The sequence below is a fragment of the Dermochelys coriacea genome, chromosome 17 (genome assembly GCF_009764565.3).
Source record: "Dermochelys coriacea isolate rDerCor1 chromosome 17, rDerCor1.pri.v4, whole genome shotgun sequence".
Classification (NCBI taxonomy): domain Eukaryota; kingdom Metazoa; phylum Chordata; order Testudines; family Dermochelyidae; genus Dermochelys; species Dermochelys coriacea.
Window position 1 is genome coordinate 9143779 of NC_050084.1, and position 15320 is coordinate 9159098.

Consider the following 15320-nt stretch of genomic DNA (forward strand, 5'->3'; position numbering starts at 1 on the left):
AGAAACGTGTGTCATTCAAGAGTAAACCATCAACTTCCATAATAAGGTGTAAAAAAAATAAAGAAAAAGGTTCCTACCAAGAGTGGCATCTATTTTACTTATACACCGTTCCTCTTCCCATCCCACCCCTCAAAAAAGTTAGTTTTTTACTCTTTGATATTGTTAATTTCACTGTGAGGTTGGAGGATCATGATCTGGATTTGTAGTGATGGTAAAAAAAAGTTGTTTTTTTTTTTTAAAAGTGACAGCTTTTCAAAGTTAAAAGTGAAATCTGAAAAATGATCAGAATGAACATCTCGCTCAGGGACAGTTTTATGTCGAGTTTTAAAAAAAAAAACAAAAAACAAAAACTGCAGCTCCAGCAAACCAAACAAAAAGGGCACTGTCCCTTTAAATAAGCCTGTCACAGTCATAACATTGCAGGAAATAAAGGACACATTAAAACAACAACACACATAACGTACCGTCTTGGAATCTAATTCATGATGGGGCTGAGCTAATACTTTATCTACACTTGCCGGATCAGCAAACGTAACGAAACCGAAGCCTCTGAAATGAGACAAAGAACAAGGTGTGGGGGAAGAGAACATAAGAGCTAGACCAAAAAAAAAAAAAAAAAAAAAAGCCTAAGAAAAATAAACAACAGTTTCTTCCTTTCCCCATCTGCCCCCTCCCACTGAAAAATATCTCAGGTTCAGAAGGGAGGAGATAATCTATGTCTCTCCAATCCCACCTCCCCTTCACCTTTCAACCCCCTCTTCATGCTTTGTTTTAAACTGGAGCACACAGGACTGGTGATCACTGTCAGAGAGAGAGAGAGAGAGGGGAAACCAAAGATACTTAAAAACAAAACAAACAAAAAAAACCCAAATACAACTATTTGCAAAGTGTACCCAGCAAAAATTGGTATATTTGTGTTCTATTTAGAGTACCCCACAATTAATCAAAGATGAAAGGGCAATTAAAATGACAGTGCGGGGGGGGGGGGGAAATCAAATAAACAGGTCACAATCAATAGTCTTCAGCATTTTGTTTAGGGGATGGGAAAGTTTATAAAAAAAATAATTTTCAACTAAAAATGTATAAACATATTCCTTGGTACTTTTCGACCACACACACACACACACACACACACACACACACACAAAGAGATAACTTTAAAACTTTGATTGTAAAACAAATGAAATTAAAAAGAGAAGGAGAATTTACCTGGAACGTTTTGTGGTAGGGTCCCTCATGACCATACATTCTCTAATTTCTCCAAATTTGCTAAAATAGTCTCTAAGGCTATCTGTAGAGAGAGAAGGAAAGGGGGGGGGGAGAAGAGAAATAAAAGCAAATGCAATTCTGATCACTCAAGGAGTTTTAATTTGTGGTGGGATGGATAGGGGGGTATTTTGCATTTCTTTTTAAAGGCGCGCACGCAGACACGATTTAAGGTCGAATAGAGGACTCGACAAAGGCTTTGCTATTGGGGGGGGAAATACAGATCTACAACCTTGTTCAGGAGAAGAAGTGTGTGTGGTGTGGGGGGGGGACCCCAACGACGAGAGGTAACTGCACGGGGATAACAAAGAGCAATAAAGCAGCCAGGGTTGAGGGTGGGTGGGAGGTTGGGCCCCACCTCAGCCCCACACACACACATACCCTGTCCCTTACCTGGTGAGGTTTGCCAGCTCAGGCCTCCAATAAACATTTTACTGGAAGAAGAAAACAGAACAGAGTTAAGCACAGATGTCAGATCGGCCATTTTGACGTGTAACTTACAAAAGCTAAAAGGAAGAGAGAGAGAGAAAGAGAGAGAGTGCGCTGGGGGGGGGAAGAAGGGAGGGGAGGAGGGGTGAGGGAGGGGGGCAGTTCAATGCAACCCACCCAAGGTGAGCAACTCAGGGACAGGGGGGCACCAGAAGCGCCGGCATGGCTCTGCCTTCGGGGCTCTCTTCTCTGCCCCCTCGTCGTCCCGTCCCCCCGCAACCCCTAGCCAAGGAAACCATATCAAGTGGGGATGGGGGGCGGGGGGAGGGGTGGTAAACTTACCCAGGGTCGTGCTGGGAGTCGTTTGGGCTTCCAGAGGTAGCTTGGCTCCCATCTGCCTCCATGTCTGCAAAAACCCACAGTGATCCTGAGCAGCGCAGAGCGAAAGCCCCTGAAGAAACCCCCACCACCCTCCCCCCCTTTTTTTCTTTTTTTTTTTTTTCCCTTTTTTTTTTTTTTTCCCTTCTCCTACCAGAGAATATTACTGGAGAGAGGAGCCGGGGAAGCAGCCAGATCCGTCACACGTGGGATCAGCTTAGCTCAGCTCCTTCCCTCCCCCCCCCACCATCTCCCATCCTCTCCTCCCTCCATCTCCAGCTCCCTCCTCCTTCTCCCCCCCCCCCCCGAACGCACATGGGGCGGAGTTCTAGAACGTAATGTAACCCATTCGGAGGACGTCATCAGTCTCAGCACTGCCCCTCTCTCCCCCCCCCCCCCCGCCCCCATACGGCTCTCACAGTCTCTGACCGTGACCTGGGTCCTGCAGCTGCCTCTTCGCAGGGCTGGAGAGGAGGCTGCTAACCTCGCTCGACTGTAGGCACGGTCCATCTCTGCCAGGGAGCCCAGCTGCCTGCAAAGCGGGGGGGGGGGGGGGGTGAGGGGGGGAGGAATACAGGAGGAGCCACTGTTCATCCTCTTGGAGTCTATAATAAATAAGAACAACCTTGCCGCTAAAGCAACCTATCTTGGAGCCTTTGCTAATCAGAGTGACAGCCCCCCCCCCGCAAAAAAAAAAAATCCCCACTGACGCAAGGGTCAGTCTGAGACATTTTAAAAGAAGGGGATAGTTTACACACCCCAAAAAATGACAAATAAGCTTTATAAATAGCTTACTGTAACAAGATCTTTCAAGGCAAGTGTCCTGTCTTTGCATCAGTTCCTGCAGCACCTAGCACACTGGGTCCGGATTCTGACTGTTAATGAAATAGAAACAACACATCATCCTCGCTTTCAATTCATCCCCAAAGGCCTAATGCTGGAGTCTGTTCTCAGTCGAAATCTCATCTGCTACAGGGTCAGTTTTGCTTGCCGCTCCAAGATCAGCCCCCCCCCCCCAAAAAAGCGAGGGAGACTTGGATGAGGGCTGCCTGCTCTTTCCAGCATCACTCTTTCTATTCTCTCCTTTAAGAAAGAATCTTACTGACCTGAAGGAAATAATTGGGTGAGGAGGGGGACACTTCCCTTAAAAAGAAAAAAAGTTTGTGACCTCTTCAAATAAATTATATTTCATTGTCAAGTAAGAAGATGTGAAACGTAGTGCCGAACATGTGTATGCAACCCATGGCCCCAGTCTGTTCATGGTACCAAAGTTAACGTGTGTTTGCAGAATCAGGGTCTTTCTGCTAAATACACACACACACACACACACACACACACACACACAGAGCTAGTTTCTAACTTCTTTACAGCAGGATTCTGCATGGAATCCATAAATCAAAAGGAAGCATTGTCTGGTGATTAAATCACAAGGCTGGAAGTCTGGGTTCTTTTCCCTAGTCTGCCACTGTCTCACTGTGTGACCTTGGTCAAGCTATTTGACATCTGTGCTTCAGCTTCCTATCCTGACGATGGGGATAACAACAACTACCTCAAAAGGCATCTTGTGCAGCCTAATGCAGCTCTTTACTCAGGCAAACCCACTTGTGTCCCATTGTGCCCAGATCTGACACAGTGTGTTTGTAAAGCACTTTGACAGATTCAGATGGAAAATGCTCTAGAAATGCCAACTATTATCATAATTATATAAGGTTAAAGCAATAAGTTCCACCTAAAGTGAGAACAGTGTAGTATGAATGCAGGCTATGTGCCCAAGAGGACAGCATTTTGCTTGCATCGCTAGGGTCTATGCTGTCAGAAATGTCCATTGATTTTGAGTGCCTCACTCCATCTTAAAATGGGCACAGCATACTTCAGGGTCCCAAAATCAGAAGACATGTTTGAAAATATACACCTGTTAGTAGTAAAATTTTTAGATGTTTTGTTAGCAGTTATTTAGTAACTATTTTTAAAAATATGCATAATGTTTCCGTCAAGTTTCACCTAAAGGTACTTGAAACGCGTTCTCACTGAAGAAAGAGAAGCCCTGATCCTGAAAAGACTGGTATGAATATGCTTAACTTTACACATTGTGAATAGTCTTATTGACTCACTAAAAGTGTGTATATTCAAGCATGAGCCTTTGCAGTATCAGGACCGAAAACTCACATTGCTGTATTAAAGAAACACTATCAATTTTTGTATTGAGATACTGACTCATTTAAAAAAAAATCAAACTTCTGATACAACCCCCTTTATATGATACAATATGTCCTGAATTTTGTATATTCTTTCTTAAAATACATTTGTACCACTGTTTTTCTGCTCCCCTGCTGATATTTATAAGGGTCTTTACAGAAAGGGAAAATGGGGGACAAGGGGAGGGGGCTGACAGGAACAACTCCAAGTTGCCATTGTGAGAGAGAGGAATTGAAATGGACTATCAGCAAAACAAAGAAACTGACAAACACAGAGTTGTCAAATGCACAAAGTAAAGCGGGGAGGGGCAGAGGGAAAGTGGGGGGGGGGGAAGAGAGTAAAATCCTTTTTTCTCTAAACCTCTTTCAGATTTTAGATATTCTTCATAATAATCCCAGGTGAATTACCAGCCAGAAACATGATTCTCAAGATGACATTGTCCCTTTAATCTTTCTGACCATGATGCAAAATTTTTAAGGGACGCTGTCTGTCAAGCTAAAAATCCTGGGACAAATTCTGCACGTAGACATAAGTCACTCCAATGAAGCCAGTCATAACTAAGAAAAGAATTTGGACTCATGTATTTAAAAAGTATCTTACCTGTGTTACCAATAATATCATAATAAATCAAAAGTCAAATTATTTGTAAAATACAGGGTTCATCTGTGCTCCTTGTTTCCTTTTTGCATTTATTCAGCTTGGGTGATTTAAGTAGACAGGTCAGTTTCACTCTGTCGATAGTAATTTTTTCTGTCTGGTTCTCCTGCACTGGCACAGCACTTTTGTATTTAGGTTTCCAGCTACAACATATCTGAAGTGAGCTATAGCTCACGAAAGCTTATGCTCAAATAAATTTGTTAGTCTCTAAGGTGCCACAAGTCCTCCTTTTCTTTTTGTGGATACAGACTAACACAGCTGCTACTCTGAAACAACACATCTAATGTTAAGCAAACCTCTATTCCCTTTAAAGGGAACAGGAGCAAGGAGCGTTTTTCATCTTCAAAGTGCTTTATGAACTTTAAAAGCTAGAATGTCTGTTAGGTGGGGAAAAACCATGTAGGGGACAGAAAAGTATCCTGGTATTTCTACTGTATTGTCTCAACAGCTGGGGCTTTTGTTCCACATGGAACTGGCAGAGGCGTAGGTGCACTAAGGCCCGGGAGTTGAGGAATTATGACTCTGCTCTGTCTCCCTACCAGATGCTGCCTTACACTCCCCTAAGGGCTATATGGTTTTGTTGTGGGCCAGGACACACTGTACGCTGAGTGGTGGCACATGTCTCTCTACAATTGAATGGTTATTTTATTTCAGAGACAAAATTGCCCATGTTCACCGGTCCATTCACTAGTCTTACCCCTACTCAAAACACCATCCCCTGATGATAATGACCTCGAAAATCACTGTTCAGTGAGGAAGCATGGTTTATACTGGATAGAAAACTGAGCCAGAAGTTAGAAAATCTGAGTTCTCCTCCCAACTCTGCTGCATAACCTCAGGCAAAGTCACGCCCCTCTCTGTGCCTCAGCTTACCACAATGGTCAAATGCAGACGTTGATATGTACCCTCCTTTGTAAAGCACTAAAGAGCTACAATGAAAAGTGCTAGCTAAGATCCATCCTCCCTTTTCTAAGCAAGCCAAAACCCATCTCCAGTGCCACCTGGCAGCTGCTTGGTTCCCTGTCAGTCAGGGTTCTCACCAGGGCATGGTACAGTGACACCACTTGCTGCTCTGGTACCTGAATACCATAGATGATGGACAAATACAGCCATGCTCATTGGACCTCTCAGTGGCATTTGAAATCACTGCTCCAAGAAAAAGGGGCAGTGAATGGAAATGCTCTGAAATGGTGCGATATCCCCTCTTCGACTGAGCCTGAAGGGTTGTTCCCAGCAACTGTCCTTCCATCTCCAGACGCTCCTCAGCTAGAGTCCCAGAAGGCTCATTTTGTTCATCGTCTCTATAGGGCCATTGGTGGGGCTGGTGAGGACAACTCCTGCTGAAGTGACAACCATAGCCAAGCCACTCCCGAACTGCTCATGGTGCCACAAGTCCAAATTCTTGACCAGTTCACATGGTAGACAGGTATCAAATAAAGGAAGATATTTTCAAAGATTAGGTATGAAATTCCCACTGAAAGTCAATGGGATCTGTGCACCTGAGCCTGACCCTAAACTGTCTGTCTCATTCTCTGAAGCGTAAGCCACGTCAGTTACAAAGGAATAGTCTCCCAGTTTCCCATTGTGCATAAGATTTTGCATAATCTCTTCATGATGTTGCTGCACCCTCAGACGAAGGCACGGACATTTGTATTTCCATGATCGCCAAACATTATTACAACTGTCATGTTAATTTCCTGTGTGTTTGCAGGAGGCTTGTTTTTTTTTCCAGTTACAAGGCTTAACACAGGGGTAACGGGCTGAAATTCTAAGGCCTGTCTTATACAAGAAGTCGGAATAGATGATCACATAGTCCCTTCTGGCCCTATAAATCTATGAATCCATGATTTTTCCCTCTCTCCCCTCCTGCTTTTGTGTACTTGTTATAGGGTTAATACAGATAAAGGTGAGAGAGAACCCTAATGGCTGGGTCTACACACATTTTTTGTCCTGGTAGAACACCTGTAAGGGGTATGATTTCTACACTCTCATAATTATATGAGTGTACCTCTTAGCGTGGACATGGTTGTATCAGTATAAAAGTGCCTTACATCAGATATAGTTTATTCTCCTTCCCACATGGGAATAGCTACGACATTGACATAATCACCTTTAGAGCGGTATAAGTGTGTCCAGACTTAGGAGTTGCACTGCTTTAACTATCCCATTATAGTTAAAGTGATACAACTTGTGTGTATAGCCCAGGCCTAAGATGATAAAATATATAGATAAGGAAATCACTGACAGGGACACAGGGTTCTATTCTGCAGTACATAGTCAAGCAAAACTCTCACTGTCGTTAAAGAATCGCAATACAATGGCAACTAGAAAAACTGCAGGACTGGGACCGTAGTGCCACTGAGACAAATTCTGCCCATATTTACACCACATTAAAGCTAGAGTAACTCTACAGAAATGAATGGAATTACTCCAGATTTACCCCTGTGTAAATGGGAGCAGAACCTGCTCCTGTGTGTACAAAATGAGTAGCTTGCATACCCAGAGAGTGGAAGACCGGGAGATTGCAGCAGAGAAAGCAACTACAAGGAGGGTGTTAGATAAGTCATCCCTCACCTCTATTTTAGGTTATACCCATACCACTCCCAACATTCCTAGGAACAAATTCAGCACTGCAGTGATATGATATGTATTAACTACAAATGCAAATTCAAAGGGTTCAATTTGGTTCCCACAGAATACCAGTCCAGTACCAGTTACACCCTTTTTCACACCACACTGGTGCAGATGACTCCTCTGTGCCTCTTATAGCCATTTCCTGACCAGCTTACACCCTGGATGCATAAGTTACAATAGTACTTAGATCACCACTCACTCTGCCAAATTTTGTCCTGCCCTATGCCCCTTCACAAACACATTGACATCAACCAGAGAAGAATTTGGCCCAGAGTGCGATGAACGAACGTGTGTGTGTGTGTGTGTGTGTGTGTATTAAGACCACTGCCCTCTACTGGATGTGCTCATGTGCACACTAGTGACCTCTACTGGCTGAGCTAATCAAGCTGCTCCTTTGCTCTGCTGATAAATCCGAAATTTTTACAGCTGACAGACATATTATCTCTAATCCTCATATTGGATGTCCATGGTGAGGTGGCAGCCATGGTGCCTGTATGTATGCAGCCTTAGATAATGTCTACGGCAGAATGAATTAACTCACCCAGGAGAAGAAAGAAGAGCTAGATAAATCAGATATTGAAAGACGGAATTCAAAGAAGCCATACATGTGGGTGTCTATACAACTATGTAAACACTAAACTGAGCCCTATAATAGTACAATGGGGAGTCGACTGTAATACATGGCTAACGAAGAAATTTAGACTAGAAATTGGATGGGGGTGGAGGAAATGCAGTACTCAAACAAACAAGTAAAAATATCCCCCCAGTTGGGGAAAAAGGAAGATATCTCCTCCTCCTATACTCAGGACAAGACACAGTATAAACAAATACAGAGAGGTTAAAAACAAACTTCAAGTAATTCATCTGAATGCTTATTCTTCTTTAGCTGACAGCATGCAATGGTAATAGCACTAGCCAGGGGCACGGGAGACCCAAGTTTAATTCCTTGCTCTGCCACAGAGTGCTTGTGTGTCCTTGGGCAGGTCACTTAGACTCTCTGTGCCTCAGTTCCCCATCCAATAGCTGGAAACGAAAACCAGACACATTTAAATTGGAAATAAAGAAAAAATAATAATATCGAGGGGTGATTAGCCATGGACCAAGCTACCAAAGGAAGTGGTGGAGTCTCCATCACTTGATACCTTCAAGTCAAGACTGGGTACCTTTCTTGATAGCTCAACACGGGGTCATTGGGTGAAATGTAATGGCTCGTGATATACTACTGAAGGTCAAACTAGATGATCTGGGGCTCCCTTCTGGCTTTTAAAAAAATCTATGAACTCATGATGGCCCAACATGAGGTTAGAATGCAGCAAAGAGGGATAAACATGGGGATAAATGACTACATAAGGTACTGGGCAAACAAGACTCAGATCTCCAATGTACCCAAAAAGCAGAATGAATGGCCTCCGCTGTACAAAGGATGTTTGCCTCCTGCAAGACCACAGCCACTTACCCCCTTTGAGGTGTATTTTAAAGCAAACTCTTATCTCCTTAATATGTTAAAAGTTGAAATGCATGTCACTGGGCCAGGCTTCTTCCCTGCTCCAAAGAATGTGCTGTCATGCCCAGCCTCTTGGGAAGCAGTTTATTTTCTTAACAGAAGCCAGTAAACAAACAGAAAAACAGTCTTAACTCAGTCCTTACATTCAGATTTCTGCTCTCCCCTCTCAGGGGCCTCTGGCAGGTTCCCAGTTCTGACCAGCTCTGTTCCCTCTCTAGGGCAGCAGCCTCAGGGCTGTCTCGCTAGGCACCCTTGCTTCAGAGACCCCACCACGAGAGTTAGCTCCTCTCCAGTATAGCTTTCCCTCCCTAGAGCACAGCCTATCTCACTAAACTCCTCTTCCCACCACCCTCTGTCTAGCAGGCCTTTACAGGGCCAGGTGTAGCTCAGCCCTCTTTAATTGGCTAGATTGGACACACCTGCTCTGATCAAGGGACCAGAGGGCCCAGCTACCATGTGACATTGTCTCTCAATACTACTGCATACTAGCGAAATTAACACCTCTCTTTTATCTATCCAACATACTATATTCAACATGGCTTTTTTCCCATCACTGGATCTGTGTTTAGTTGATTAGTTATTCATGTTTAAGGTGAGATGGCAAGTGCTGTAGTATAGAGGAATGATTGTGTACAGTTTAAAAACAGTTTTTTGTGTATTTGTTTGTTTGTTCTTGGGTTGTTTTTCGTTTTTAATGGGGGAAAACAACAGGGCAGTAAAATGTTAGGATTGTTTTCAGAAGTGATGAGCTTCTCTGCTCTCTAGTTTGCAGTCAAGGTGCACCAACATCTCTCTGCCTTAGCGACCCCAGATCTGGTTGTACAGAGCAGGGCAGGAGGAAGCATTTAGAGCAGGAGTCAGGACTCCTGGGTTTTATTCCTAAGTCTTCCGTGGACTTGCTGCATGACCTTAAAAAAGCCACTTCACCTCTGCACACCCACGTCCCAGAAAGGGAGAACAATACTCATCTACCTCACAGGGATGTTTTGAGGGTTGTTAATTGATTAAGATCCATGGATGACACAAGGACCAAGTGTCAATTCCTTAGACTCTATTTCTACAGGCCTTATAACTTACACAACTGCTCTTAAAGACGATTTAAACACAGCTGTGGCCCAAACAGGTTCTAACAGCCTTTGGTCAGCCAGCGCTGAGGAGGCTAACCCATGTTATGAGCCGGTTCAAATGAGATGAGATCTAACCTGGGCCAAAACACTTCGATCCCTGTTCTCCAACCATCCTGTGTTGGAATCGGTTTAATCACATCTACATTTAAGCTATACTTCTGCACTGTTCAGTTGTCAAGCCCGTATGGAAAGGCCCACTATGATACCAATAGTATAGTGCAGGGGCTTGTGCAGGAATTTAAATTTGATCACTTTTCAAGGGGCATATTCTGTGCCCTGCCATGGCCAGAGGAGCTTGTTCTATCCCCACGCCCCCATTGCAGCCCTGGAGCTGGAGGAGTTCTGTGCCCCCAATGATTATTGGGGGAGGGTCATGCCCCTGCTTGCCCCCTTCTTTGTGCATGCCCCTGGTATAGCATTATAATGTTGTTACGTGTGAATACAGTACAGAAGATTAATCAGGCTTGTCCTACAGTTCGCAGAAGACTGGAAAGAAATGATGTTACAGAATCTGGGGTATCCAAAGGAACGAGGCAAGATCATGTTATCTAACCCCCCCAACTTTTAATGCAGCCACAGCCCCCTCACACAGTACCACCTGCCTCTCCTGGAGCTGGAGATAGGCAGCACCCCCCACTGAAATGACACTTTGTTTCACAATCCAATACCCCAGCCTCCTATCTCAAACCACACTCCTCTGCAACCCAACTAATGGCAAGAGGGTTGCCTTTAGCAATGTGTTTTGTTCTCGTCTCCATGGACTTTTAATGTTCAGGTTAAAAAAATCAGAAGTCACAATGGACTTCAGGGAAAAATTTAACAAACTATGAAGTTGGGACCTCTACTCAATGGTCATATTCTCCCTAGTTACCCTAAGACAAAAGCCAGAGCATTGAATCCAATGATGAGGGAAGTTCCTGCAATTGACACAACCCAAACCCTGCATCTGAACACTGCAGAACTTTGGGGAAATGTACACCTGAGTATCTATCACGTCTCTCATCACCTCATTATCTGAGCCCCTCGCTGTCTTTAATGGATTTTAGCCACACACATCCCTGTGAGCCTTGAAAGAGTCATTCCCATTTTACAGAGGGGGAACTGAGACACAGACTAGATTAAGGGCAAAATTCATAAAAGCACCTAAGTGACCTAGGAGCCAAAGTGACCTAGGAGCAATCAATGGCCCCTAAGTGCCTAAATAATTTTTGAAAGTGGACTTAGGTGCTCCTGAAAATGTTGCCCTAAGTGATTTCCCCAAGGTCACACAGGAAGTCTGTAGGTGAGCTGGGAATAGCTCCCAGGACTCCTGAGTTCTAGTTCAGTGCCCTATACTAGATCATCCTATTGTATCCACAGCCACCTCTGCTGTCTGCTGTTCAAACCAATCTAACGGGAACTGCCTGGAGAGTGAGACTTTGTCTTTCTGGTGCAAGAGTCATAAAGAAATCTGCATTTACGTTTTGTATGCTGTATAAATTCAACATTGTAATAAAAAGAGGTCTAAATCTTTACTGAATAATTCATTTTCATGCATAAGAAAGAAATAATGACTTCCATTATATTCCATCTCTCACTTAGTAAGTTCTTGAGATTGATTGGCTGGTAGCTTTCAGAAATCCCTGATCACCAACACTGAGTTGTGGAGTGGCTTGCCTGTTCTCAGCTGAAGCTTCACCGGACAAATATTATTTAGCTAGTTTCAATGAGGAACAATAGATCAAGGAGCTCCAGAGAAATCAAAGATCTTTTAAAACAAGCAGTTTATTATTCTGAACAATTGGTCTTGTTGATGGAACACCTTTGGTGTCACCATCCCTGTTTACTATCTGCCAAGGCACAGTATGAGATGAGCTCGCCAACTATGTTGCAAGGCAGATGCAGTATTCAGAGTGTCATGGTCCAGGGCCGCGGTTATAGAGTCCTTGATGGTGGTTGTCTGGTGGCACAGGGCAAGATTTTCAAAAAAGCTCGGGACTAGAATTTCAAGTGCTCAGTACCCAACAGTTCCCACAGTGAAAGTACAGGCAGATTTTCGAAAGAGCTAAGCGCTCAATGTGCACTTAATGCATTGGTCTCTTTTGAATATCTCAACCCAGTTGGGGGTCCTGAGCACTTTTGAAAATCTTCCCAGGTTGCTGGTTCTTGTCCTTATTTCCAGCTGCTAAATCACATTAAAAGACATTCCAAGTACAGTCAATTCTAATTCCAGTGGAGTTATACAGGATTTACAGCAACATAGCTGAGATCAGAATCTGGCCCTTATTGAGTTGGGACAATTGTATATCCAGCTTTCGCATGTGAATTGAAAAGAACTCCCTGGATTTGGTAGTGGATAACAAGGAGGTAATTGAAGAATATACAGGCCAGATCCATAGCTGTAATAAATTGACACAGAGCCATGGACTTCAATGAAGCCATGCTGACTTAGATTTGCTGAGGACCTGGCCCTATTTTTTATTTATTTGGACATTGAAATTTGTCCTAATAGAAGGTTTGAGATCATCTGTGTCGGAAGATTTCAGAATACACCTAATGGATACTTTATCTTGAGGTTATTAAAAATCAGGATTTCTGTTTTAATTGAGAAAACAGCACTTTCAATTGTTTCAAAAAGAAGACTAAAATAAACAGTCATCTCTTAGAAGATCATCTCTTAGAAGATAAGCAGGGAAAAGCCCTGTGAGGAAAGATTTCAGAGCCTGCTTTGTTTTCATCAGCTTTGAAATCAACACACAGCCCTGGTAATTTTGTTTTTCAGAACTACAGTGCATAATTCTATTTACTACTTTCAGGCAATTCTATATTTTTTTTTACAAACCCTTTAAACAGATCCTCCTGCTTTCCTCCAATGTGTCATTTCTCCTCAGGGTAGGATTTCAGGATGCAGATCAATGAAATTAAAAAACAGGGAAGGAAGGGTTGTTTGTTTTGCTGTGTGGCTTCTCAGATCTTGCCATTTGATTAGGTTCAGGTGACCATCTCACAGGCATATATGTTCAATCTTCCCGAGGGTTTCAGGAAGTTTTTTTGTTTACAGGGCCAGTTTATGCCAGATGAGGATCTGGCCCCTTATATTAAGCTAAAAATTTTTGAGAAGTTATTGACTAAACTGAGAGGACAAAGCTTCCTTTCCCTTGCACCTTGTGAAGGCAGCTGACCTACCTGAGCGCAAAGTGCTGCTGTTCCAATTTGGCACAGTTGCATGCCCACCTTGCACCAGTGGAAATGACTACAGAAGGTGCAGTGTGTGCATATGATGTTGCAGCTAGACAGAGCCCTGGACGCTAGACTTTTGCTTCTTAAAATATTTCCACTGCTACTACCAATAGTGCAGTAATAAGATGGCAAATGCAGACATGCTGCTGGTATTATGAGGCAATGTTGTGTAGCATACATAGCACTGGACTGAGAATCAGAAGAACCGGCTCCTATTCCCAGGTCTGCCATTGGCCTACTGAGTGAGTTTAGGCAAGTCACTTACTCTCCCTGGGCCTCAGTTTCCCCATCTATAAAATGGGGATGACGATACTGACCTCCTCCATATAGAACGTTGAGGATCTGCTGGTGAAAAGCACCTTATAAGAACTAGGTGTTATTATTATTATTTTAACAATAACCTGCTCAGTTCTAGACAACAAGGGGGTGAACTGGCTTTCTGTACCTGTCTATGGCCTCGATCCAATGAAGCATTTAAGCACACAGGTAACTTTAAGCACATGAGTAATCCCACTGAAGGCATGTGCTTAAGTGAATTAATAGTTTGGGGCCTATATTAGCACACTCACAATTGCTACCAGTGATGGAGGTGCAGTTTTTCACCCAAATTATTTGTGGGTAGCATTTATGTCAGGATTCTCATTGTCTCCCATCCCTCCAAAGTGGGAATACAAATACTTATCTGCTTCGCTTATCCACCTTGTTAATTAACGTTAGCAAAGCTCTTTGAGAGCCTTGGATGCTCCAGGAGTGCGAACTAATTTAATTAGTTAAGGATCTTCTACCTTAAATTCTTCTCAAAATCAGACTAATGATACCACTCAGTCAATGGGTTCACTGGAATTATTTTTCCATATTAATACTGATTTTTCTATTGCTACCAATCCATTACGATGACAAAACTACCCTGGAACACCCCCAAAATAAAGACAAATTGTGTTTGTACTCACAGCCCGGGTGATGTGTGCAGCATTGAAGATGTGTTACCTTCTCCAGGGCACATTTGTTTTCCCCTACAGACAGCAAAAAAATAAGGCCTGGTAAACAAATGGTGTGGATATAACACAGCATTAATTCCCTGACCTTCTGCATCAAGTGACTAAGAATCTCAATCTCAATTATTCCTTTTATGATGGAATCTAAAATAGATACACTAAGTTTCACATTCTTGCTCAAAACCGGCCTTAGGAAGCTGGAATGAAATGAGCAAGTCCAATCATTTGGTACTGAAGTCAATTCATTATCAGCCTGATGTCATTCTAAAAATTGACTGCAAGCAAAGGCGAGAGCCTCTATAATGGATTTTTGAAAAATGTATGTGAGTGTGTGTACATGCAATATCTATATATAAACACACACATTTATATGTGTAGATTTTTTTTTTCATTTACAAGCCTGGAGGTGTGTTAGGGAGGAAAAAATTAGTCAATCCCTAGTGGCCATAATCAGAATGTTTTTCCAACAGTCGGATCAAAAGAGACGTGAGACATCCTGAAAGGTTCATAACCAAGAACAACACTTGGCAGGTTGTTGGGATCATAGCAGTTATGCAAGCTCTCCTCTGCTAATGAGACTGGCTGGAGAGTGAGATGGTCTGTAATGAGCTTCAGATATACCACTCAAGCTGCCAGAGCCCAAAGGTGGGATAGTATGTGTGAGAGAGGCCCAAAATAAGGGCTGCAAAAATACAATTAATCATGCAGGAAACTTAAAATGCTCTAGGGGCCATTCAGTTAGTGTAAATCTCTCTCTTTATGCCTTGTTTCTTCATTCTTTATTTGTTATGTAAATAATTGTCAACCGTGAAAGTGAGGGTGACACCACATTTGTGTAGAAAGTAGGAAACTATGGGACTAAAATGAGTTATGTTCCTAGAAATGAGGGAGAGTTGAGAATTACAGCAAATCAGA

The 15320-nt window shown here is 43.0% G+C and overlaps 1 protein-coding gene across 16 annotated transcripts in view; it reads right to left on the reverse strand.

Moving 5' to 3' along the window:
• MSI2 (musashi RNA binding protein 2) overlaps window positions 1–9378 on the reverse strand; it is a 397386-nt gene extending 388008 nt beyond the window's left edge. For 9 of the 16 annotated variants that reach the window (XM_043499277.1, XM_043499272.1, XM_043499276.1 and 6 more), the window contains exons 1-5: window positions 2503–2521; window positions 2038–2101; window positions 1660–1700; window positions 1210–1291; window positions 465–549 (exon numbers count right to left, since the gene is read on the reverse strand). In XM_043499277.1, the coding sequence (XP_043355212.1) occupies window positions 465–549; window positions 1210–1291; window positions 1660–1700; window positions 2038–2099 (270 nt within the window). In that variant the 5' untranslated portion in view covers window positions 2100–2101; window positions 2503–2521. Of the gene's footprint in view, window positions 1–464; window positions 550–1209; window positions 1292–1659; window positions 1701–2037; window positions 2376–2502; window positions 2679–2868; window positions 2949–9207 lie in introns of those variants that run through there. The other 7 variants (XM_043499279.1, XM_038375345.2, XM_038375348.2 and 4 more) reach the window with 7 other exon arrangements.
• Between the last annotated feature and the right edge of the window lie 5942 nt (window positions 9379–15320).